General features: G+C 48.6%; 1 protein-coding gene across 2 annotated transcripts in view; it reads left to right on the top strand.

The window, feature by feature from the left end:
• MEI1 (meiotic double-stranded break formation protein 1) overlaps positions 1 to 26,413 on the top strand; it is a 53,534-nt gene that overhangs the window by 7,443 nt on the left and 19,678 nt on the right. The window contains exons 6-19 of one of the 2 annotated variants that reach the window (XM_084748334.1): positions 1,121 to 1,324; positions 4,136 to 4,266; positions 6,159 to 6,273; positions 7,438 to 7,554; positions 8,960 to 9,059; positions 9,164 to 9,298; positions 12,486 to 12,600; positions 13,903 to 13,994; positions 15,217 to 15,358; positions 16,321 to 16,432; positions 19,234 to 19,294; positions 21,376 to 21,473; positions 23,979 to 24,147; positions 24,443 to 24,590. In XM_084748334.1, the coding sequence (XP_084604460.1) occupies positions 1,121 to 1,324; positions 4,136 to 4,266; positions 6,159 to 6,273; positions 7,438 to 7,554; positions 8,960 to 9,059; positions 9,164 to 9,298; positions 12,486 to 12,600; positions 13,903 to 13,994; positions 15,217 to 15,358; positions 16,321 to 16,432; positions 19,234 to 19,294; positions 21,376 to 21,473; positions 23,979 to 24,147; positions 24,443 to 24,590 (1,739 nt within the window). Of the gene's footprint in view, positions 1 to 1,120; positions 1,325 to 4,135; positions 4,267 to 6,158; positions 6,274 to 7,437; positions 7,555 to 8,959; positions 9,060 to 9,163; positions 9,299 to 12,485; positions 12,601 to 13,902; positions 13,995 to 15,216; positions 15,359 to 16,320; positions 16,433 to 19,233; positions 19,295 to 21,375; positions 21,474 to 23,978; positions 24,148 to 24,442; positions 24,591 to 26,413 lie in introns of those variants that run through there. The other variant, XM_084748335.1, reaches the window with a different exon arrangement.

Here is a 26,413-nt window from a genome sequence, read left to right as displayed (position 1 = left end):
TGGAGTGTTTGTGTGTGCACACAGGTGTGTACATGCCACTGAGAGTTTGTGGAGTTCAGAGAACTGCTCTTGGGAGTCATTCCCCCCCCCCCCCCGCCAACTTGTGGGATCCGAGATCAAACTCAGGTTGTCAGGTTTTCAGGCAAGCTCCTCCACCCACTGAGCAACCCCATAGACCGCGAAGCACTTAAAAAGAAAGATCAGCGAAATGCAAATCTATCTCCCAGAGGGCTTATTCTTTAAGTTTTTGTTTGTTTTCGAGACAGGGTTTCTCTGTGTATTCTTGGCTGTCCTGGAACTTGATCTGTAGACCAGGCTGGCCTCAAACACAGAGATTCTCCTGCCTCAAAAGTGCTGGGATTAAAGGCGTGAGCCGCCACCACCACCTGGCTTGGAGTTGGAGTTATAAAGTGGCTGTGAGCACCCTGATACAGGTGCTGGGATCTGAATGCAGGTCCTCTGTAAGAGCAAGAAGTACTTTTTTTTTTTTTAACCACTGAGCCGTTTCTCCAGCACCTAGTTTGGAGTTTAATATGGTAACTGATGTAAGATTGTTTTGTTTGTGGCTGGAGAGATGGCTTACTGGTTAAGAGGACTGAAGTTTGGTTCCCAGGACTCACATCGTGCAGGACACAACCGCCTGTAGCTCTGGATCCGATACCCAATCCTTGGGCACCTGCCACCGCACTCACCATACACAACCCCCCTCGCAGACACATTAAAAATAAAACTCAGCCAGGCGGTGGTGATGCACGCACGCACGCACGCACGCACGCACGCACGCACGCACGCACGCACGCCTTTAATCCCAGCATGCCAGAGGCAGAGGCAGGCAGGCAGATCACTGTGAGTTCGAGGCCAGCCTGGCCTACAAAGCGAGTCCAGGATAGCGAAGGCTACACGGAGAAACCCTGTCTCGAAAAACCAATAAGTAAAATAAATAAATAAATAAAACTCAACTCGGGAGGCAGGGGCTGGCTGATCTCTGTGAGTTGGAGGCCAGCCTGGTCTACAGAGTGAGGTCCAGGACAGCCAGGGCTACGGGGAGAAACCCAGTCTCGGGGAAAACAAAACAAAACTTAAAAGGCTTCTTCTTGCTTCTGGGTCACTTTCTGGACAGGCAACCTGATGGAGCATCTGCTGAGAGGCTTGGTCTACCCCAATGAGGGGGTGCAGGCCTCTGTGTGCTACGTCTATGGGAAGTTCTACTCCTCGCCCACGGTGGCTGAGATGCTCTCAGGACATTTCCGGGAGAAACTGTGTCCCCTCTTCCTTTCCACCCTGGACAACGCCCAGACAAAGGACCTACAGATCAACTGTTTGGGTAAGGCAGCATGCTAGAGTCAAAGAGAAAAGCTTTTGAATTTGAGAGCTTATGGGACCGGCGGCTGCAGTCGGAGCAGACGTTTGCAGCCTTGGAGTGGGCAGAAGGCAAGTGTGGGAGATAAGACGCATGGAGTGTGTGAGAGGTGCCTAGATTCCCTGTGACGTTTTAAGAAAGTTGTCTTTGGGAGAAGGAGATTGAGGATAATAGAAGCTTTCTTGCTTTGGGTCTTTGCTGCCTGAACTTGCTCTAAAGTTAATTGTTACTCTACACAGTTTTCGGGCCGGGCGTGGTGGCGCACGCCTTTAATGCCAGCACTCGGGAGGCAGAGGCAGGTGGATCATTGTGAGTTAGAGGCCAGCCTGGTCTACACAGTGAGTCCAGGACAGCCAAGGCTACACAGAGAAACCCTGTCTCGAAAAAGAAACCAAAACAAAACCGAAAAGAAATCTACAAAACCTAAAAAACACTACACAGTTTTCTGTCCCTTTCTAGTCAGAAAAATCTGTGACCCCTCCTGGCCTCCAGGGTAAAGTCAGGTTTCCATGGTTGTTATTTAGGCCTTGACTCCCTTCCTCCTTTTCTTCCTCCTCCTTCTTAGTTTGAGACGGAGTCTCAGCTTATAGCCTAGGCTCACCTTCAGCCCTGCCTTCCAGACCTGTAGCACCATGCCTGGCTGTTTGAAGGTTCTAGACGCCTCAGTGTGGCCTTCAGGTCTCCTGTCCTGCTCCTTACATGAATGAACATGCCTGGTGGGTGCTTCTGAGTACAAGCCATCTATTTTACTATATTCGTCAGTACTGGGGATGGCGTTCTACCAGCTCCTGTTTTCATTTTTCAGACGGTGTACACTGACACTGTGACAGGTGACTGAGTGTGGACTGATGCTGTGACAGGCGGCTGAGTGTGGACTGACACTGTGACAGGCGACTGAGTGTGGACTGACACTGTGACAGGCGACTGAGTGTGGACTGACACCGTGACAGGCGGCTGAGTGTGGACTGACACTGTGACAGGTGACTGAGTGTGGACTGACACTGTGACAGGCGACTGAGTGTGGACTGACACTGTGACAGGCGACTGAGTGTGGACTGACACCGTGACAGGCAACTGAGTGTGGGCCGACACCGTGACAGGCGGCTGAGTGTGGGCCGACACTATGACAGGCGGCTGAGTGTGGACTGACACTGTGACAGGCGGCTGAGTGTGGGCTGGTTTCAGAGCTGGAGCTGTAGAGGAGAAAAGCACAATCTATTGTGACAGCAGCTTTGTCTCACAGTCTAGATTCTCAACTTTCCTAACGCCTTTAATACAGACCTTTTAATACAGTTCCTCTTGTTGCAGCCACCCCCCCACTATAAAATTATTTTATCGCTGCTTCATCGCTGTCATTTTGCTACTGTTAGGAATCATGATGTAGATATCTGATGTATGACCCCCGTGAAAGGGTTGTTCAAACCCCAAAGGGGTCATGACCCACAGGTTGAGAACTGCTGGTCTGTGCCAAGCGCTCTGTTAGGAACGGCCCAACCCCCCAGGGAGGACTAACTCTGAGCCAGGCCATGTGCAGAGATGATCAGACCCAATCCCATTCCTGTAGGAACTCATGGACCACGTGGAGGACGGACAGGAAGCGCTAGGGTACAACATGGCATATGGACATTAGAGATGCAAAGGGGACGAGGGACTTCCTAAGGGAAAAGATGCTTAGACCAAGGCCAGAAGTGCACGTGGGAATTGGAAGCAGGCGAGGGTGAGAGCGGTGACAGCAGCCTGAATGTGGGGTACCTCGTGATAAGGCAGGTGGGAATTCGAGAGCGTTAGCGTAAGGGGGGCATTGAGTTGAGATCCTGGTCAGTCCCAGAGCTGCCCAGGCAGAGAAGAGGGGAATATCAACTAATGGAAGATCTTAAATCCTATCTCTTCCCTGGAGAGTTTCCTTCCTTTTCTCCTCAAACAGGTATTAAGATGGTTTTATTTTTATTTTTATTCATTTATTTTCATGTTATGTGTACGGGTGTTTTCCCTGTCCATATGTCCATGTACCACATGCATGAAGTGCCTGCAGAGGCCAGAAGGCAGAGCCACATCCCCTTGAACTGGAGTCAGAACCACCCACTGTGGGCCGAGCCACCCCTGAGTAGATGGGCGGGGCTGTGTCAGAAAGCAAACTGAGCAAACCCCAAAACACAAGCCGGGAAGCCGCCTTCCTGCACCGCTCCTAGCTCTAACCCTAACCCTGAGTTCTTTCCTCAATGATGGACTCTTGACAGAAGTGTAAGGCAAGCCCGGAGTGGTGGTGCAGGCCTGTAATCCTAGCACTCGGGAGGCAGAGGCAGGTGGATTGCTATGAGTTCGAGGCCAGCCTGGTCTACAAAGTGGGCCTAGGCAGCCAAGGCTACACAGAGAAACTCTGCCTCGAATAATACAAAACAAACAAACAAACAAAAATAATAATAAAATTAAAATGAAATTTAAAAATAAATAAAGAAAAGAAAAGTATAAGGCAAATAAACCCTTCCTTCAAGTCGCTTTTGTTCAGTTTTTTTTTTTTTTAATTTTAATTTTTTTTTTAGGCTTTCACCAGGGCACTGCTGAATTTCTGGAATCACAGGCCCTATAGTTAGTGGATTCCCCTCAGGTCCCTGTGAGAGGAAGGAGAGTTGGAGAAAGCAAACTGATGCCTAGGGATTCTAACCATCCTTCCTCTCTACAGAGACCTAAAGAAGATGTCTCTCAGGGGTTGTCTGGTGGCCATCTTGGGAGAGCGCTGGTGCCCTTGTGACCTCACTCAAGCACTCTGCCTCCTAGGTTTGCTGAGGCAGCTGCTGAGGTACGATCTCTTTGTGTCGGTGATCATGGACAAGTCTGCGCTGGCGGAGGGCCCTGAAAGCGCTGAGCGGCCATCAAGAGAGACCTCGCTGCCTTTGGTGCTCAAAAAGGTAGTGGTGGGCCAGGGTTTGTAGCTCAGTTATAGAGTATGTGCAAAGTCTGTGAGGCAGGAGGATCAGGAATGCAAAATTATCTGGGCCACACCAGGTCTTGTCTCAAAACAGCCATCTACAATAGTAAGAAAAACAACAACAACAACAACAACAACAAACCAAAGTAAAACCAAAACAACCTCGCTCAAAACAACCAGTGTTTTAAAAAATGATTTATTTACTTATGTATATGAGTGCTCAGTTTTCACACACACCAGAAGAGGGAATCAGATTCCATTACAGATGATCGTGAGCTACTATGTGGTTGCTGGGAATTGAACTCAGGACCTCTGGAAGAGCTGCCTGTGCTCTTAAACTGCCGAGCCATCTCTCCAGCCTCCAAACAACTAACATTTCATGGGATGATCTTCCTACTCAGCTCATGTCTCCTTCTCCACGCTGCCTTAAATACCATTCAACTCAATGCCCCTCCCATCTACTTCCTGTGCTGCTCCCTGTCTATCCTCTGGACTTCCTCTCACTCTCTACTTTTTTTCCCCCCATATTCATTTCTTGTCAGTTTGATGCTTGCTCCGCTTCTTGGCCTAAAATTAACTTTTTTTTTTTTTTTTTTTTGGTTTTTCAAGACAGGGTCTCTCTGTGTAGCCTTGGCTGTCCTGGACTCGCTTTGTAGACCAGGCTGGCCTCGAACTCACAGCGATCCGCCTGCCTCTGCCTCCTGAGTGCTGGGATTAAAGGCGTGCGCCACCACGCCCGGCTCTAGAATTAACTTTTGTTTAATCCTGTGTACAGAAAGTTCTTGGCTTAACGGTGTATGCTAGGGCTGAGCAACACCACAAGGGCTTATTTGCAGTAACCAGGAAGCTCTAGGATCAAAGCCTGAGCCACACCACAGTTAGAAACAGGTCTTTACTGTTCACAGTCTCGGGGTTCGGCTCACAATGGGATCCCATATCCTGCATCACTTCTCATCCGCTTGGCCTGGAGTCTGATGACAATGACTTCCTCACACTGAAAGGCGATTAAAAAGGGGGAAAGGCACATGCCGTGAGGGCCAAGGGAAGCCAGACACAGGTTTCTAGAGTCCTTTTGCAGTGAGGTCACACAGGGGCTGTAGCTCCTCCAGCAGTCCACTGTGAAGACAAACGGGCAGTGTTGCCTATTGGGAGGGTTGTTTTTTTTTTTCTGAGAGAGGGTTTCTCTGTGTAGCCTTGGCTGTCCTAGGCTCACTTTGTAGATCCGCCTGCCTCTGCCTCCCGAGTGCTGGGATTAAAGGTGTGAGGAGGAGTTTTATGGTCTCCTGTAGAGTTCTGCCTGGAGCAGGGTGGTCAGGAAAGTCCCCTTTGCCTCCCACATTCTAAGCTTCCAGCCCCTGGAAGGAAAGCAGGTGCTCAGCCTGTCCATAGTTTGGTTGCATAGTTTAGTCACAAGTACTCTCACGTGCCCTCATTGGTTGTGGCAGGAGTAGGGACCTGCCCAACCCTCCGCTTCCAAACCTAGCCACAGTTCAGCGTTGTAGACAGGTTGATCCAAGAGCAATGGCTTTTGGCTTATTACATTAACTGTTTGACCTTCCCAGCCACGGGAAGTTCATGGTGGTGGAGGAAACGTCTCTTGCTGTGTCATGTGACTGTCCAAGGCAGATAAGAGCTTTTGTTACTGAGTCCCCGTGTTAGAGCTGAGTGTCACTCGGCGGACTTCACGGTGTGTTCTTCACTCTGTTTTCACCTCTGTTATTCAGAGCCTGTTCTATAGTCTACAAATCTCCTCTGTCCGCTGCTACGAAGTCTGCCGCCTGTGATGATTTGGGCTTGTGCCGGCAGATGTGTAGGCTGGTTCCTTTGGTCTTCTCAGTGATGCGACTGGGACACTTCTTTCCGTCTCTCTAGCTTCTACTCTCCAGAGATGAGATCCTGCAGGTGGCCAGCTCCCACTGCATCACCGCAGTGCTGGTCCACTCCCCTGCAAAGTACGCTGTTGCCTTCATTCACGCCGACATCCCAGGTATGGGAGCCCTCTAACCTTCTTCTATGGGGGCTTCAGAATTCTGACTAGAGCCCTGAGGTCGCAGCAGCAGCAGCTTTGTCAGTTATCTTTGATAACTCATGCTGAAAGGAGAGACCAAGTGTATGTAAAGTAGGCTTGCTAACCTCTGATAGACTCTAGCAGTTTGCTACTGACGTTTGCCATTACTTTGACCTTCAGGGAGTGTCAGAAAGACCTGAGCCAAGAAGGGCAACCGTTATGTCTAACGGCTTGTGGGGCCCTGGGAAATAAGCAGCCTTGCGATTATTCCAGATGTCACACATTGCGGCACCCATCTTGTTATTTTAATTTTTGTGAGTCAGGGTTTGAGACCCAGAGCCTTGCACATGCCAGGGAGGCCAGCACTCTGTCACCAAGCGGAGTCGCCAGCCTGTTGTTATTTTAAAGTTAGGAGATTGATTATTTCTAGAAAAGAAAACACACTTATGTGCATGGAGACAATTACATGGTACCCACCAGACCAGTGTGGATGCATGCACCCTTTCGAGGAGGTGGGAGAGTGTGGTATGTACACAGTTTGGAGGGTTGTAAATGATTATTGAGGGGAATTAAGGCTCAGAGGAGGGAAATGATGTTCTAAATCAACAAGGCTAGTCAATTCGCAGAGAGGCAACGTGAGGCGGGGGAAATGGATTCTCAGAGCTTTTTACTTCTGAATTGTGCTGACATCTGTCTGTCTGTCTGTCTGTCTGTCTGTCTGTCTGGAGAGTTTGAAAACCCAAAGTTTCAGTCTCTGCAAAGTAGAAATGGCCTTCACTGTTACTTCTGGTCTCTTAAAAAAAACAAAACAAAACAAGGCCAGGTATGGTGGCGCACGCCTTTTAATGCCAGCACTTGGGATGCAGAGGCAGGTGGATTGCTGTGAATTTGAGGCCAGCCTGGTCTACAAAGTGAGTCTAGGACAGCCAAGGATACACAGAGAAACCCTGTCTCGAAAAATCAAAACCAACCAACCAAAACAAAGCAGCCTCATAGCCCGCAAGGACACCTTAAAGGCGTATCTGCGAATTGTCAGTTTCTGGTAGGGAAGGGTGTGTGAACAGATAGAGCTCACAGCCCTCAGGTCAGCTTAGGGACCATGACCTCCAGCTGCCACTTACCTTTTCTCCTCTCCCTGGCCAGAGTTCCTCTTCGAGCATCTTTCATCTTCCAGCGAAATGCTTGTCTGGTCCTGCTACAACTGCCTGATCCTCCTGGCAGAAGAACCACTCTTCTTCTCCAAGTGTCACACTGTGTATGGTTGGTAACATGGGCCTGTGCTGACTCGAGGTTCACGGGCAGCAGTTTAAGGTTGGGGAGCAGCCGCAGAAGTGGTGGAGGGGCTGGCGTCTATGTCAGGGGGTGTAAACACTGAGGCGTAGGCGGTTCTGTTGAGACTCCTTATCGAGGGAGGGGCATTCTCATTAGCCACTACCTGAATTTCAGCTTTACGTCAAGTGATGTCAAACAGTTAGACTCAGCTGTGGAGTCAGTCCTTTGTAAGCCCCGACATCTGTCCATCTGGTTAGTCTCAAGATTTTCTAGTTCATCTGCAGTGTCTTGAAACTGTTCTTTGCCCTTCCGTACTAATGATCTTTGGTTGGGAGTCACAAAACCATATCCAGGATTTTAGACCGGGAATAGTCAACGCCTGCCTCTGCCTCCCGAGTGCTGGAATTAAAGGCGTGCGCCACCCCTGCCCAGCTAGTTTTGTTTTTTGAGACAGGTATCTCCTGGCTGTAGCCCTGGCTATCCTGGACTCACTTTGTAGCCCAGGCTGGCCTCAAACATAGAGATCCACCTGCCTCAGCTGGGATTAAAGGCGTGTGCCACCATTGCCCATCTAAATTTTGGATTCTGTTTCTTGTCTGTGTTGGGTACCAGACTGGGGCCAGGAAGTTTAGAAATATATATAACATGGTCTCTGTTCCCAAGAAAGGGAAGAGAGAGTTGGGTGGTGGTGGCTCACGCCTGTAATCCCAGTGCTCGGGGAGGCAGAGGCCAGCGGCTCTCTGTGGGTTCGAGGCCAGCATGGTCTACAAAGTGAGTCCAGGACAGCCAAGGCTACACAGAGAAACCCTGTCTTGAAAACAAAACAAAACACAAAAAACAAGAGAGAAAAAAAAAAGAAAGAAAGAAAGAAAGAAAAAAAGGAAAGGAGAGAGATGTGAACAGGCAATTTTAATACAAGTTCATTCAAGATCTCCTAAACAGAAGCAAAGGGAGCCAGGGGAGGGTCACGCAGCTCTTCCTGGATGGAGTGGGAGGGCTTTCTGTGGTAGCAGAGGCTGGACCTAGTTCTTCAAGGAGGAAAGGAGTGTGCTAAGTGGGGAGGATGTGCCTTACTCAGTAAGTAGTCACTAAATCTTGAGTCTGTGCTGGATGCAGGGGAAACAGAAAGAAAGAGATGAGCACCTGACCTTGAAAATCTCACAGCTGGGTCCCGCCCACTTCTGCTGCCGGTGGTTGAACCCACGGCTTTGGCACCCAGACAAGCACGCTGTCCCTGAGCGATAATAGTTCAGCCTTGCTAGAGTCATTTCACAAGGGCCCTGTAGCTATAGGTCCTATAGGAGCTGTTTAGAGTGTGTCACCTCTCCTGGGTGGTTAATGGAAGAAGCCCAGAGCACTGAACCCTGTTCTGTGCTATGTTACCCTGACGTAGGGATCGAGGCAGTGGTCAGGAGCCTACAGGGAGGCATGCAGATGACCAACACGGAACTGCACAAGCAGGGCCTGCTGCTCTTCGCTGAAATTCTGACTCGGTGAGCAAAGAAGTGGGGTGTGACCGGTAAAGGGGAGCTGAGCATTTATTCCTGGAGGGGCCAGAGACGAGCCAACCACTTGTTTCTCGTCTACCATTTTATAGGCAGCCAGAAGAGATCAGGCTGTTTGCAAGCTCAGCCATGTGCAGAGATGCCAGCCGCACCCTTCAGGAGGCGGTGAGCAGTCCTGTGTTAGATGTGGCCGCCGAAGCACTGAGAGCCATTTCAGCTTTTCTGAGGTGAGAGGCAGCGGCGGGCTAATGTACCCTGAATGTACCTGTGGGTCTGTGGATCCCTGGGAGTCCTCAGGGTTGCTCTCTTGTGTCATTGTCATCATCACTGTCTTTATCATTGCTGAGACCCTGTTTCATAGTTTAGCCCAGGCCAGCATAGAACTAACTGTGTAGCCCAGGTTGGCCTCAAGCAATGATTTTCCTGTCTCTGCTTTCTAAGTGGCATGAACTCCACACCTGATTTCTTTTTCTTCCTTTCTTTTTTTTTTTTTTTTTAAAGACAGGTTTGTTTGTTTAAATATAGCCCTGCCTATTCTGGAACTCACAATGTAGACCAGGCTGGCTTTGAACTCACAGAGATCCTCTTGCTTCTGCCTTCTGCGTGGTAGGATTAAATTGCTGGGATTAATGTGTGGCTTCTGTTTGTTTCCTTTCCTTTTCTTTTTCTTTTTCTTTTTCTTTTCTTTTTTTTCTTTTTCTTTCTTTCTTTTTTTTTTTTTGAGACAGAGTTTCTCTGTATAGCCTTGCCTGTCCTGGACTCGCTGTGTAAACCAGGCTGGCCTCAAACTCACAGTGATCTGTCTGCCTCTGCCTCCCAAGTGCAGGGATTAAAGGCGTGTGCCACCATGCCCGGCCTGTTTGTTTTTTTTTGAGGCAAGGTCTGGTGTAGTCCAGGCTGGCCTCAAAGTTGCTGTGTAGAAGATGATGACCTTGAATTCCTTAGCATCCTGCCTCAGCCTTCTGACTTACACAAGCCTGTGCCACCTCGCTCAGCTAATTTTGGTTTTTGAATCGATATTTCTTGATTCTCATCCTCTCAACAGTCCCCTTGTTCCCCCTTCAGGCCCTGTCTAATACTTTTCAAGGTCAGTTGGGCCGGAGCTTCGTTTCTACATTGTAAAGGTTGTTAACATTTATAGTTTCTCCCTTCCTTACGTTTCGAGTCTTTGTGACTCGCCTCCAGGGTGGTTCTAAAAATTGAAACAGAAAAGGAAAAAAAAAAATTTACATTACAATAACTTGGGTCTATCTCCCTTTCCTTTTGTGGCTCCTGGATTTGAATCTCTAAATCTGGAGCCATGAATCCCAGGGTGGGTGGGATGAGCAAGGCAGCCCTCACGGTGCCAGAGGCATAGGCAGAGTGAAAGTGAGGCAGGTGGGTTCCCCGGCAAAGGCAGAGAGGTCTCGCACAGGCAGTCTGTGCTGAGAGAGGCCGCAGGAAGCAGCTTTCAAGCAGGTGGTAGCGTTGGAGCTGTGCCAAGGGGGACCAGGGAAGGCAAGTTGTGGGAAGACGGGGAAGTGTAGGCGGGAAAGCATGGGACTCCCAAGGGTGCAGCAGCGGGTTCAGTTAGCAGGCTACAGCAAGGGGCAGCACTGTAGAGAGGAAGGTTAGAGGTCCAAGACGGACAGGGTGGTGAACCCTGTAATCCCAGCCACTTGGGAGACTGAGGCAGGTGGGCTGCTTGAGGTCAGCAAAAACCCAAAAGCACGGGCTGTCAGGATGGCTCAGCGGGTGAGAACACTCGCTGCATTAGCCGATGGCCTGAGCCCAGTGCCCAGAAACCCCTGTCAGAAGGAGAGGCTCTCCCCTAAATGCTGCCCTCTGACCCCACACATGCATGCTGATATACTCATGCATAAATTACACACAATAATCAATAATTTTTAAAGAAACCGTCTGCGCAACATACCCTGTGTCAAAAAAACAAGCAAAGAAGAAGAAAGGTTTCCAGAAATAAAGGACAGGAGAAGCTGAGCCTAAACTATGTGCATAGACTGAGAACTTTCTAGAAGGCCAGATAGACCCTTCAGTGTCCAAAAAGGGCCCAGGTTCCCTGGTTACTGTACTGAGTTTAATAGAATCCTCCCGATGTTCATGTCCGCGTACGACCTGTGAGCATGTCTTAGGACATAGAGCTTTTGTGGACATCTCCAAGTGGTACAGCAGGGGTGGGCAAACTCAATGACTTCTGTCTACATTATGGGCCGGAATGGCGGCACTTACCTGTAATCCTAGCACTCGGGCATTGGAGACAGGAGGATCAGGAGTTCAAGACCATCTTCAGCCACATAGGGAGGGTTTGAGATCATCCCTGGCTGCTTGAGACGCTGTTTCAAAACAAAGCAAACAAACAAAAACCATTCAGATAGGATGGTGCAATGCCTGTGGTCTCAGCACTTGGGAGATGGAGACAAGAGAATTTCTGAGAGTTTTGGGCTAGCCTGGGCTACATAGTGAGTTCTAAGTCAGCCCAAACTACGGAGTGAGACCCTGTTTCAAAAAGGCTGGGGTGGAGGACAGGGGGGGTGGGGGTGGGGCTGGAAAGATGGCTCAGGGGTTAAGAGCATTGGCTGCTTTTCTAGAGGACCCAGGTTCCGTTCCCGGTGCCCACGTGGCAGCTCGCAACTGTCTGTAACTGCATTTTCTGGGGATCTGATGTCTTCTTCCGGCCCCTAAGGTTACCAGGTACCACATGTGCACATACATACACGCAACCAAAACAAATGTATGTATAAAAATAAATAAAACTTTAAAAAGGGGGGGGTGGCGATTTGGTCATGTAGTGACTCAGATGGAAGAAGGAGGGGAAAGGTGCCATTGTAAAGATGAGCAGAAAATTGAGCAGTGCCAAGGAATGCCAAAAATTGCCAGCACCCACCAATAAGCTAAGACAAGGAAGGGTTCTTCCGAAGATGCTTTAGAACTGCAGGTAAGTCCAGCCTTTTTTTTTTTAATTTTTATTTTATTTTTAAGTCCAGCCTTTTAACATTGTGACAAGACATTGCCATCTACAAAGCTCCGCTTCGAGAACGTCATGATTGAATTTTTAAAAATCTCATAATATTTTAAGCATTATGGTTGGTTTAATGTCAGCGTGTCAGAAATTAGACTCTCCTGAATAGGAGGCTTCCGCTGAAGAACGGTTCAGACCCACCCTAATCATGGGTGCCACCTTCTGTGAACAGCTCGGATAACAGGGGGTGTGTCGGGAGGGAAACCTTTTTCCCTTTATCCTCCTGGCCTTCCCCCTTGCCTGATGCGACCCCCAGAATCCCTCTGCGATATTCTCTGCTGTTCAGCTTCCTTCTGCAGACGACTGGTGAGAACAGGGGGTGAGCATGCGCAGAAGGCTGTGCATCTTCCTGGGGCCGGCTTACCTCTCTGAGCTGCTGCTTGTCTCTGTGGGTGCAGGAAGGACCATCAGAGCTCTCTGCCTGTGCAATACGGGGCGCTGCGGGCCTTGCTTGAAGCTATGCTGGATCGATGTATGGAGTTTTCCCAGACCCCTCTGAACAGGAGGTCCCTGGTCAGTGACTTGCAAGCACGCTGCTTCTGGAGCCCCTGCTCTAATGTCTGTCTGTCTTGTCTGTCTGTCTGTCTGTCTGTCTTTTTCTCTCTGTCCTGGGATTGTAAGCATGCATCACCATGTCTATCTTAATTTATTAATTTGGTTTTCCTTTTTTTTTTTCCGAGATAGGGTTTCTCTGTGTAGACTTGGCTGTCCTGGACTTAATTCATAGAGCAGGCTGGCCTTGAACTCACAGAGATCCACCTACTCTGCCCCCCAGTACTGGGATTAAAGGCGTGTGCCACCATGCCTGGCTGTTTGTTTATTTTCTAATACTGGGGACTGAATCTGGGACCTTGTATACGGTAGGCAAGCACTTTACCACTGGGCTATATCTCCAGCTCTCCAATTTGTTCTTAGAAGAGCAATTTGTATGTCACCTTATCTTCTGTGCCAATTTACAGGCTTAAGAGGAACTTTCTCCATTTTCGTGGATCAAGAAACTGAAGCCACAGGGGTTAAATGATTTTCTCTAAAGACCAAATTTTCTAAGGACCTTAGCCAGCAAGGTTTATTTATTTATTTATTTGCCAGCAAGGTTTAGACCCACAATCCCTTGTAGTCAGGAGGCTGAGGTAGGAGGATTGAAGAGTTTGAAGCCGACCTTGGCTGCATAACACATCTCAAAATAACTAGTGTGGCTAGTTACATTTTTCTTCTGTTTTTGTTTCTTTGCTTTTATGCTGCTGGGAATCAAATCCAGGGCTTCATGGGTAAAAGGCAAGTGTTCCCACTAAGCCACATGGCCAGCCTCACATTGCAGGTGTGGTAAACATTCTCACAACGTTGTTATTGATGACTGGATGCCTGAGGGTCTTATAAAGAATCTGACTGATGTGCACTGTGTTATAACTATTGACTTTTAATGGCTCATAGACGTAAGATATCAGGAAAGGCACTCTTGGGGTGGGTGCTGTGTTTTTCAGGAGTATGTTTCTCATACTTGCTGGGGTGAGAATTGCCTTGTGCTATGGAGCAGCAACATGCACATCACAGCTACTTAGGCTGTCGTTCTCCAGCCTGTGACAGCTTTCTGTACATAATGGACCAAGAGCCACTCTTGAGGTCCTTAGGGGCATGGGCTAAAGTTGTCCCCTCTGCTATGTTTTAAATAAGCTACTCAGATTTGTGGAGATATGCCCATGGTCCCTTGGAAAGTTAGGTGTATTCGAACAGCAGACTGCAGTGAGAGTGGAAGAGGTTGGCACATGGAGTGGGCGAGTGACTGACTCATGAGCTCTCCTTTCCTCCTCACCCCAGGGCCACGCTTGCAGCAGAGACTCAGAGAAGGCCACTCTTCGGAAGGGGAAGTTCCTCCTGAGCACTCTGGAGGGGTTTAGAAACGCCTGCAGGTAAGGGGCCCTTTGCAGCCTGAGGCCAGAGCTGAGGTTGCCGCACTTGGCTTCTGTTGCTCTCCAGAACTGTGAAAGGACTTTGTCTGGGGTTGGGGTATGTGGAGGAAGTTTGAGAATGCATAGCTAGGGATAGGACGGTTCTAGAATCCCACAAAACATCCTGGTAATGGCGTTTGCCATTGTACCATGAGGTTAAAACATCTTTTAACATCTGTTTGTTTTTACTTTACGTGTGTGCGTGTTTTTCTTGAATGTTTGTATGTGCACCATGTGCACGCAATTGACCATGGAAGCTAAGAGATGCACCAGTTTCTCTGGAGCTGTAGTTGTAGAAGGTTGATATCACCGTGTGGGTGCTGGGAATTGAACCTGGGTCCTCTTGAAGAGCAGCCGCCAATGCTCTTAACCATTGAGCCACTTCCTCAGCCTCCATGAAGTTATGTCTTGCTCATTTCTCTTCCTCCCCAAGACTAGCCTAATGTCATTCTTCTCTGAACACAGTTCATATAAACAGATGTGGATTTTTGTTGTTGTTTATTTTTGTTTGTTTGTTTGGAGACATGGTTACTGTGTGTAGCCTTGACTGTCCTGGACTTGTTTTGTAGACCAGGCTGGCCTCGAACTCACAGAGATCCACCTGCCTCTGCCTCCCTGAGTGTTAGGATTACAGACTTGCGCAAACATGCCCGGCACGTAAACAGAAGTTTGTCATATCTGCTGTGTGACAGACCTGCCCATAAGGGGCTGACAGTCCCTGAGGGAAGGGACACTCGTGAATTCTTTAAGTTATGTAGAATCCAAGGAAGGTGTTACAGGCAGAGAGAGCAGCATTGGGAAAGACAAAGAGATGTGCAGTAGCAGATAGCAATAGATGCTGAGGAGTGTGGGGGGGGGGAGATACACATGGGGTGCAGAAGAGTCATGTGTGATGGGGCAGCAGAGACTTTGAGGGCTGTGTAGCCCTGGCTGTCCTGGAACTCGCTCTGTGGACCAGGCTGGCCTTGAACTCTGAGATCCACCTGCCTCAGCCTTTCTGCTGGGATTAAGGGCGTGCGCCACCACCGCCCAGCTCATTGAGGACTCTAACAATTGCCCCTGTCAGAGGGCGCCCCACCTGAGGGTGGAAGTCCTTTCCTGAATTGGGAGCTCAGCCTTCAGGCTTATCCTTTCTTATGGTGCATTTGGGTTACGGCAGGAAGCACACACACTGTCTTTTCAGGTTGGCTGTGGAGTTCCAAGGTGAGCCTTCCGCCCAGGAGAATCCCTTCACAGCGCCCAGCGCAGAGAAGGAAGACACCTTGGAGGCCTTCTCAGAATTTCTTCTCTGTGCCTGTGACTCCCAGTGTATCCCTATGATGATGGTAGGTCCCCCTCTCCAGGCAGCACGAACCTTAGGGACTCCTCAAGTGGCCCTTAGGGCATTAGTAATACTATTCTTGCAGACTCCTTTACTCTGGTTATAAAAATAAAGCTAATATATTGGAAGCATTATAAAGCTAATAGACTCATCTGAAGAAAAAGTTGAAACCAGTAATAACCAACTAATATGCAAGTTATGCATGTTTGTGACGTGGTCACTATGTAATTTGATCCTCCCTATGGCCCTGGGAGATGGGTACAGGAGTGTCCCCTTCTGTCTCCCCCGTGCCCCAGACTTTACACATATTAAGCAAGAGTCTGTTATTAAACTATACTCCTTAATTTTTAAATGTCTTTTTCTACTGTTAGAAGGCAAAAACAAAAACAAAATGAAACAAAACAAAACAAAAAACCCAAAGACAACAAAAAACAAAAAAGAAAAAGAAAGAAGGAAAGAACATCACAGGTGGTGGTGGCACACGCCTTTAATCTGTGAGTTCGAGGCCTGTCTGGTCTATAAAGTGAGTCCAGGACAGTCAATGCTGCACAGAGAGACTTTGTCTTGAAAAACTAAAAAAAAAAAAAAAAAAAAAAAAAAAAAAAAAAAAAAAAAGAAAGAAAGAAAGAAAAGAAAAGAAAGAAAAAGAAAACTAAAGAATTGGCATGGCCAAGGCCTCCAAGGTCCCAGCTGTCCACACATAGGAACTAAGCCTCAGAGAGAGGAGAGGGTGGCGTCTAAAGGCATGCCAGCCAGATGCTGAGCACGAGCTAGATGCAACACAGACTCCTTTGGCCTTAATCCTGAGGTGCTAGGTCAGTGTATCCCATGTGTCTCAGGATCACATGAATTTAAAAAGTGGGTCTCTCTAGACCCACACTTGGTAGAGTTGAGGGCCCGTTTTCAAGATGCCCTTTGCTTCTTTGGAGACTCAGTCCTTCATATCCTTGCTTCTGGGACTTTCAGAGGTACTCGGAGGAAGCCACGCACCCAAACCTGATGGAAGTTTTCCTCTCGATTCTGCACAGCCTCTTTGTCATCGTGCCCCACATGAAGGTGAAGTTCTCCAAGAAGCTGGGTAGGTGGCGGGTCACGGTGGCTGTCCGCGGGGAGGCGAGCAGCTGCTCAAGGAAATGTCTGTTCCACTGTCTGTCCTGTTCCCTGCCCACTGTCGAGTGGTAGGAAAACCAGGGGCAATCACAGCAGCTAAAGTCAGTTTTCTAACCTATTTTGTTTTTCTTTTTGTTTTTTGTTTTTTGTTTTTTTTTTTTTCCGAGACAGAGTTTCTCTGTGTAGCCTTGGCTGTCCTGGACTCACTTTGTAGACCAGGCTGGCCTCGAACTCACAGCGATCCGCCTGCCTCTGCCTCCCGAGTGCTGGGATTAAAGGCGTGCGCCACCATGCCCGGCTTCTAACCTATTGATACTTTCAAGTGTTGTCTAGAAGTCCAGGAGATTCCAGTTAAGTGCTTGCAGCACAATTCTTTCCCTGTTCATTTCTTTTTTTCTTTCTTTTTTCGAGACAGGTTTTTACTAAGTAGCCCTGACTGTCCTGGAACTCCCTCATATAGACCAGGCTAGCCTTGAACTCACAGCGATCTGCCTGCCTCTGCCTCCCAAGTGCTGGGATTAAAGGCGTGCGCCACCACGCCCAGCTACCAGGATTAAATTTGTGAGCCACTATACATCTGACCCCACCCCCAATCCTTTGATATACCATATCCCTGGGACTGCAAATGATATTTAGGGTCTCTGTTTTTGTTTTGTCAAGATTTGAGTTGCATGTAATACAAATTATTAAAATATTTTAAAGATCATAAAAAAGTAAACCTCACAGATGTGTGTGGATGTGGGTCTGTGGGGTTGTGTGAGTGTAAGTGCAGGTGCTTGCAAAGGCCAGAAGAAGCAGTCAGATCCCCTGGGGCTGGAGTTAGGAGCAGTTATGTGTCACCTGACATGGGTGTTGGGAACTGAACCTGAGTTTTGTTATTTTAAACAAAATCTCAATTGTTCGATTTTTACCAATGAAGATTTGGGAGCCAGATGCTGGGGGGGAAAGTCTGTTAGCTCAGAGAGGCAGAGCAAGCAGCCAGCTGATCTTCCTCCTCAGCTGACATCCCGAAAGGAAAAGGAAACCTTCCCTAAGCCATCTCAAAAAAAAAATCTCAAACTCAGTGTTCCTCCCTTCTACTTCCTGTGCCCTTCTCTATCCGTCCTTCTGACTTTCTCTTACTCTCTCTGTTTTTTTTTTCCCCTATGTTCACTCCCTGTCAACTAGTTGCTTCTTCCGCCTCTTGACCTACAGCTGATTTTATTTAACTCAAGGAGAAATCTCTGGGATTAAAGGTGTGTGCTAGGTCTGAGCCACACCACAACTAGAAACAGGTTTTTCCAGGAAACCGCACAATCTTGGGGTTCACAGTGTGGTCGCATATCCTACAACAGAGTCTCTGCAAGAACAGTGTATGCTCTTAGCTGCTGAGTCATCTCTCCAGCCCTCGGATTTGTGACTTCTGAGCACCCAATGCCAGGGTATTAGTCCTTGTGAAAACTGAAGAAAACTTAGCACTCTTCCAAGTGCCTTCTAAGGGAGCAGGCATACTGTGTGAAGCTACTGTTCAGTGGTCCCCTGAGGTCCCTTCCTATTTGTTTGCTTGTTTATTTATTTAGGGACTATGTGTGTATGTGTATGTGTCACAGGACAACTTGCATAAATCATCTCTGCTTTCACTGTGTGGGTCCTGAGGATGAACAGGCGGTCAGGCTTGGGAACAAGTGCCTTTTACTCTGAGCCATGGCACTGGCCGTCTAGCTTCTGATTGTTTTTTGACAGGGTTTCTCTGTGTAGCCTTGGCTGTCCTAGACTCGTTTTGTAGAACAGGCTGGCTTCAAACGCACGGAGATCCGCCTGCCTCTGCCTCTGCCTCCCAGAGTGCTGGGATTACAGGCGTGTGCCACTGCACCTGGCCTTTTTTTTTTTTAAACACTTCTCCAATCCTCAATAAACTTAGTAATTAAGTTCTTATTGTGTGAGACACCATCATATGCTTTGCATATATTGATTGCTTGACGACTTATAGGAATTACTTATAACTCTCACTAGAGCGATGCATAAACTGAATGTCAGAGAGGTGAAGCAGCTTGCCCCAAGGCTGCACTATAAGTGGAATGCTATGTTTCAGATATGGTAAATATATATTAGAGCTTTCTTTCTTTTTTAAGAGTTATTGCCGGGTGTGATGGTGCATGCTTGTGATCTCCAATTCTGAGGAGGCAGAGGCAGGTGGATCTTTGTGAGTTCGAGGCCAGCCTGGTCTACAGAATGAGTCCAGGACAGCCAAGGCCACACAGAGAAACCCTGTCTCAACAAAATGTGTGGTTTTTTAAAAAATATTTATTTATTTATTATGTATACAGCAGTCTTCCTGCAGGCCAGAAGAGGGCATCAGATCTCATTATGGAAGGTTGTGAGCCACCATGTGGTTGCTGGGAACCGAACTCAGGACCTTTGGAAGAGCAGCCAGTAGAAGCTGCTTTTAACCTCTGAGCCGTCTCTCTAGCCCCAAAAAAATGTTTTTAAAGAAAGGAAAATTATTTTTATTTTTGAGGTGTGTGTTTGTGCGTGTGCGTACGCCTGTAGAATGTACCAGGCAATAATAGAATTAATTGAAAGAGGAAGGAGATAATTGGCCATCCAGCTCTCGCCCTGAGGCAAGCATTTGTTAGATGTACTTATTCCCAGCCTGGGAGGTACAGATAGTCAGAGTCTCCCAGACACTAGTGACCCAGGCTCCGTGACTGTGAAACCAGCTGACACCAGCATCTGGAAGTTTCTATGGCAAGCCTGGTCTAAGTGGCTCTGCTTTCTTCCCACTTCTAGCTGACTCGTCATTCATACGACTGACCCTGGAGCTGAAGGCCAGGTTCTGCAGTGGCCAGAGGTATGTGTGGTCCCTGGCAGAACTGAACAGCAAGGGGCCAGGGACAGTTTTGACGTGGCAAGCTGGAGTATCTGGTTGGTGTTTTAGTTGTGGGACCCTGGTGTGTTGGAAATTGTCAGCATGGCCCAGCACCTGACACGTGAGCTCGGGGAGCTCCGGTGAGTTCAGTTTCACCTGCCGTGGGAAGGCCGTGTGTAAGCGGGAAGCAGTCACCTCAAAGCTGGGAGTGCCCTGGCCTAGTTTCTGTGCTGTGGCACAGGGCTGTGGCCCTGACAAAAACAATTTAGGGGAGAAAAGGGCTTGTTTCAGGTTACAGTAGGGAAGTTAAAGCAGGGCCTTCAAACGGCTAGTCACGTGGAACCCACTGCCAAGAGAAGAGAAAACCGAATGTGTGTGTGCTTACTTTTTTGGGTGGTTTTTTTTCCCCCCTCTTTTCTATTCTTTTTTGAATCAGGGTTTCTCTGTGTAGCCCTGGCTGTCCTGGACTAGCTTTGTAAACCAGGGTGGCCTCAAATTCACAGAGATCTGCCTGCCTCCACCTCCCCGAGAGCTGGGATTACAGGTGTGTACCACCATCACCCAGTTTCTTTCTTTCTTTTTTTTCCCCCCCAGACAGGGTTTCTTTGTGTAACAGCCTGTGCTGTCCTAGACTCGCTTTGTAGACAGGGTTGGCCTCGAACTCACAGAGATCCACTTACCTCTGCTGAGATTAAAGGCTTGTGCTACCATGCCCGGCTGCTTTCTTTTTTCTTACGCAGTTCAGAGCCCCCTGCCTAGGGACGGTGCCACCCACAGTGGGCTGAGTCTCCTTACATCATTTAACTTAATTAACACAACCTTCGAAGATATGCCCCAAGGCCAAGCCAGTATCCTAGGAAAGTCTAGGCTGCGTCAAGTTAACAATGAAAGCTAAACATCACAGGTTCTTGGAGATTATTTTTGTAATCTTATTTAAATGGACACACTGAGGTCCTCAGAGGTGAGAGGACACACAATATTTATCAACTTGGCATGTCACCAGCCCAGCGATTTCAAAGGATCAAGTTTTGTTCAGAGTGGCCGTCACTGTCCCAGTGTCTAGTCTTGCTAGTTCTATAGATCACCCTTCTGCCCGGTCCCATCTTTGATCTGCCACTGTCCCGACCTTGCACAGTGGCCAGTGTCATGGGTGCCTCTCCTTCCATAGTTTTGAATAGAACACCAACTGCAGGAAGAATGTACAGGAATCTAGCTCGGCTCAAAATAAAAACTGTGATTCAATTTCCTCTTCCTCCTCCTTTTTTATGTTTTCTGTTTTGCAAATGCTCCTCCCCAGGCTGCATTTGTGGCAATCCTCCTTGCTTCAGCCTCCCAGTGCTGGAATTACAGATATGTATCACCATGCCTGGCAGCTCCTTGCATTCGTCCTACTCCTTAGCCCCCCTTTTTTTCCTTCTTTTTTGTCTTTATGTTTTGATAGACTTCCTTAATATATTTTTTTGATGAAAATTTTAATGATCCCATATGGGTTAAGTGGCTATCATAAGTGTGACGGCTGGTTTCAGATTCACTTTTATGTGCTTTTAAATTTTTATCTTGCCGGGCAATGGTGGTACATACCTTTAGTCCCAACACTCGGGAGGCAGAGGCAGGTGGATCCCTGTGAGTTTGAGGCCAGCCTGGTCTACAATGCGAGTCCAGGACAGCCAAGGCTACACAGAGAAACCCTCTCTCGAAAAACCAAAAAAAAAAAAATCTTTTTTTTAATGTATCTGTGTGTGCCTATTTGCCTGTATGTGTCCAGTGCCCAGAAGAGGGTGTTGGAACTGTAGTTACAGGTGGTTGTGTGCTGTCCATCACGGGAACCAAACCTGGGTCCTCTGCACAATCAGCAAATGACCTTACCCACTGAGTCATCTGGCCACTTCCCCTCCCCCACTGTTTACTGTCATAGCCACCTTAGGGTCTCCTCTCCTGCAGCCACAGTTAGACTGTCACTGGGCTCTGGTACAAGGCAATGGTGTCTTAGCATGCGGTGGGATTAATGCTGCAGTAGTCAAAGTAGTAACGCTGTCCCTTTTGTTCTCCCTCCTCCCTTTAAGTCACTCATCCCTAAACCAGGTGTGTTCCAGTTTCCTCTACTACCTGTGCCTCAATCTCCTCATGGCTCTGGAGAACACAGAACCACCCTCCCAAGAAGGTAGGATGAAGTGACCTGGCCACTCCTGAGTCCCAGGACAGTTTCAGTCAGGATGCCTTGCCAGTTGGCAGTGTTATAAGCCAAAGCGATAAGACCTCTGCTTGAGCTGCACTGGCGGGTTCTAGAATGTTTCTTTGGGAGATGGGATGATAGTATAGAAAGCGATGGAGCCAAGGCTCCGGGGATGTTAGACTCTTGGCATCCTTGGGCCCTGGAGCTTATCAGGCCTAAAACCTCTCCCCGGTTGTCTCCTCCGCACCACCCCACACTAACGCTTTGCCGGTCTACATCCAGCCCAGAACACACACTCTCTCAAATAGTCTGTTCCATTTCTTTGCCCATTCATTCCTGAAATAGTTTTTGTACATCCACTGTATGCCAGGCTGTATTCCAGGTGTTGGTGAAGGAACTGGCGAGACCAAGCCCCTTTCTCCTCCAGTGAGTAAGGTGGGCACTGTACCGTAGGTACCATGCCTGGGATGGGTAGGACTGTGAGAGAAATAGGAGTAGGCAAAGGGATAGAAGAAGACAGAAGAGAGGAGGCTGTGCTAGTTAGAGGACCAAAGGAGAGCCAGGCAGAACCCGGGCAGGAAGAGCAGTGGGTTCAGGCCTTGTGCTAAAAGTCTTCTCTTCTGGAGAGTACTCACTGGGTTCTCCCCTACTACCGGGAGGCACAGGTAGATGAAGCAATGACCACAGTGCTATTTCCTGTGAAACGCCTTTATTCTAGACTTCACAGTTGGCGTATATAAGGCAGGCAATGTTCAGTGTACTCACTCAAATATTATCTTATCCTAGCGGGTTAGACTTGGTATTAAGTACGTTTCTTCTTTTACCACGATGAAGAGTCTGTGTCACCCCCTACTGCCCTGTCTCATCCATCCTCTTTCTCAGATACCATGTTGAGACAGACAGGAGTCCAGGCAAGCATTTCTGTCACTCCCATCATGACTTGGGCCCTGGGTCTTTCGTTACACTGGCCGCTTTGGCCGAGTGTTTCTCAGCAGTCTGCCCGTCAGCTAAAACTTGCAGAGAGAAGACCACAGTGCCTGTGCTATGGTGGCCCGAGACTGTAGGCAGCCTCATCAGCTTGGCCTCTTACCTTGGCCTCAGTTGTCAGGACAAAAGGAAGCCCTCTCACTCGTTCCTCAGGTCTCAAAGTGCCGGGAAGAGCGGTAGACTGACTCCATTCTCGCAGCCTTATTTTCTACTCCTGAGTGCATCATGGGGGAGGCGCGTGTGACGCTCGGGGTCCTCATCTCTTTGTCCTATTCATTAGGGAGCATGGACTTGAATTGGAGTTAGGATTTCTGATTGGGCTCTGCTTCCATGCTGTTTCGGGGATTCCCTCTACGCCTTTAAGACTCGGCCTTAGCGGGACGGATCTTTCTGCTGGCCTTCAGGTTGGGCACCTGCTTCCTGTCTCTCATCCTCCGACTGTCTCTGCTCACTGCTGAGGTATCCATCTGGGGACTTTTAGCATCTTAGTTCCTCTGGTCTTCAGCTGTGGTCCTCTCATGTCAGTCTGGGTAGCAGCGGTCTTTGGTGAAATGTAGAAAATAAGGGTAATTGTGGTAAATTTTCCAAAAAGGTTGAAAGGCTCTTAAGGCTCTTTCCCTGTCTGTTCCTCTGCTATCCTCTTTGTAAAACAGGTTCCATGAGAAAACCAGGATCTCTGATCCCAGGAGCAGACACGAGTGGCTTTTGTTGTTTTGTTTGATCTCACTATGTAGCCCAGGCTGTCCCTGAGCTATCTACCCTTCTACTTCAGCCTCCTGAACGCCATCCGGCTACGTTGCCAGGATGCGGCAGGAACTGCAGGCACCATCACACCCTGCTGAAGTACCTATTCGTCAGTGTTCAAGTTCTTTAAGCAGCACTGGGTGTCTCTTGCAGTCAGGCTGTGAATTATCCGCACAGCCTTATGGTTCCTGATGGCCACCATAGCTGGCCGGAGTTTCTCTCTCCACACTGGAACGCGGCAGTGACCATTTGTCCTGCGATGGCCTGTCTTATCTGTCTCTTCCTTCAGGGGCTCGGGTAGGCTTCACAGTCTGATCTAGAGTAGTCACTCAGTGAACAGACATCAGAGGAGTGAGTGAGTGAGTAAATGAATGAATGAATGAATGAATGAATGAATTCATTAATAGATGCTGTCTGTGTCCTTCCACGTGTTAAGTTCACTTTTTTAAAAAATTATTTATTTATTATGTATACAGTGTACATTATATCACATTATAGATGGTTGTGAGCCACCATGTGGTTGCTGGGAATTGAACTCAGGACCTCTGAAAGACCAGTCAGTGCTCTTACCCACTGAGCCATCTCTCCAGCCCAAGTTCACCCTCTTCTGATAGGCTGGAAGCTCTTTAAGGAAGAGGACCCTCCAGTTCCCTCTGTGCTACCCGTGGTGCCCTGGGTAGCGCCTGTGTGCAACGGTTCTCAGTGTCATTACCTGCTCTCCTGTGTTCTCTTTGTGGCCTTCCCCTACCTGCTCCCTCCCAGAGCTGTCTGCAGTGTCTGAGTTCCTACAGCACGGGCTGCCCCAGATAAGCAGCAGGACCCCAGAAAGCCTTGCCCTCCTGTCAGACCGCCAGTACGTGGAGGCAGCTGCACGCCAGAGGCAGTTCTGCATTCTGCTCCTCTTCTACCTGGCTCACACCCATGACGACAGGTCAGTCCTCAGGGCTGGGGGCTGGGGGCGAGCCCTGGGGCTTGTGTAATGGAGATTTCTCTGTGCGCATGCATCCATGTGCATCTCCGTGTGTGCGCTCGAGTGCATTTGTAGTGCACGTGCGTGACAATGCTTTGAGAGTCTGCATAGCACACCGTTTGTGCGTGGTGTTATCCGGCTGTGGGCACGCTGGGGAAGGGATGCTGAGTTGAGGGTGGACGAGGCCGGGCAAGGTAGGAGGCTCCATGGGCTCGGCAGCTCTGCCTTTCTCACTCAGGCTCTCCTTGGTCAACAGGTTTGTCCCCGAGGCAGAGTTGTTTGTGGCTGTGCAGAGCTTCCTTTTGTCTCTGCAGGACCAGGGTGAGTGCCCCCCACCAGTGGTCTGCAGAGCTGCCATCTATCTGCTGGCAGTGTGCCAGGACAAGGACAGTGTCCTGAGTGAGGTATGAACCCGAGTGCCCCGGGCTTTCCTCCTGCGCCTCTTGACACTAGCGTTCCTTGGGAGACCTGATGGTACGTGAGCAGACAGGGGTGACAGAGAGAGGCTAAGCTGAAGTGTTATGGGGGGAGAAAAGAGGAGGGCGATGCTGGCGTATGTGGGCCTAGAAATTCGCTGATTCTCTCAGCCGTTCATGGAGCTGGTTCTTTCCATTTTAGAGGTGAGAAAAGGAGACGGAGCCGGGCGTGGTGGCGCACGCCTTTAATCCCAGCACTCGGGAGGCAGAGGCAGGCGGATCGCTGTGAGTTCGAGGCCAGCCTGGTCTACAAAGCAAGTCCAGGACAGCCAAGGCTAACACAGAGAGACTCTGTCTCAAAAAAAAAAAAGAAAAGAAAAGAAAAGGAGACGGGAGGGAAAGTAGCTAAGGCTGGCGGGGTCGGTGCTAGTCAGGTGGAGACAGCAGAGGCCAGCCTGGGCTAAAGGTAACAGGCCTCAAGCAAGCACCGCCCTCCCCACACAAAAATGAAATACCTTTCTCCAGGGTGAACAGGGTCTGTCCTTGTGCCACAGGCCAGAAGAGGGTGTACAATTCTCTGTACCTGGAGAAGTTGCCAGCCATCTGACGTGGGTATGAGGGACAGAACTCGGGTCCTCTGGGAGAATAGGAAGTGCTCTTAACTGCTGAGCCAGCTCTCCAGCCCCACCTCCATTTCTCTCATGTGTTACTTAAGAGTATTTTAAGCCAGGTGGTGGTGGCACACGCCTTTAATCCCAGCACTCGGGAGACAGAGGCAGGTGGATCGCTGTGAGTTCGAGGCCAGCGTGGTCTACATAGTGAGTCCTGGACAGCCAGGGCTACACAGAGAGACCCTGTCTCAGAAAAAAAAAATCCAAGAGTATTTTAATTGCTCTATTTACTTGTTTGTTGTTGTTTCTGTTGCTGGGGATTGAACCCAGTATGCTGTATATGCTAGGAAAGTGCTATATCACTGGTTTACAGTAACAATTACCTTTTTTTTTTTTTTTTTTTTTTTTGCTTTTTTGAGACAGGATTTCTATGTGTAGCTTTGGCTGTTCTAGACTTTGTAGACCAGGCTGGCCTCAAACTCAGAGCAATCCACCTGCCTCTGCCTCCCAAGTGCTGGGATTGAAGGTGTGTGCTTTTTTCTTTTAAGATTTATTTATTCAGCTGGGTGTGGTGGCGCACACCTTTAATCCCAGCACTTGGGAGGCAGAGACAGGCAGATCGCTGTGAGTTCGAGGCCAGCCTGGTCTACAAAGTGAGTCCAGGACAGCCAAGGCTACACAGAGAAACCCTGTCTCGAAAAAAAAAAAAAGATTTATTTATTATTTACACAGTTTCTGCTTGCATGTACACCTACACACCAGAAGAGGGCACCAGATCTCATTCTAGATGGTTGTGAGCCACCATGTGGTTGCTGGGAATTGAACTCAGGCCCTTTTGGAAGAGCAGACAGTGCTCTTAGCCTCTGAGCCATCTCTCCAGCCCTCCCAGACAATTTTTTATATTCTCTCTTTTCCTTAAATATTTCATTATATATTCCCCCCGCCCCCCCAAAATAGCAGTCTTCTAGTTGGGTATGGTGGCTTATGCCTGTAGTCACACTATTTGAGAATCTAGGACAGGAAGATTTAGGCCAATCTGGAAGAGGCGCTGTCGCTAACAAACAAAATCTGGTGACATTACCAGGTCCTTAAATCAGTAATCTCATATCACTTTTTTTTTTTTTTTGAGTGTGGGGATCAAACCTACTGCTTTAACATGCTATACAATCCATCTACCACTGAGTCACAGCCTTTGCCACC

The sequence above is a fragment of the Acomys minous genome, assembly GCF_964271855.1.
Source record: "Acomys minous genome assembly, chromosome: 12".
Classification (NCBI taxonomy): Eukaryota; Metazoa; Chordata; class Mammalia; order Rodentia; family Muridae; genus Acomys; species Acomys minous.
Note: the sequence above shows the minus strand (reverse complement) of the source record. Positions and strands in the feature narration are given on the sequence as shown.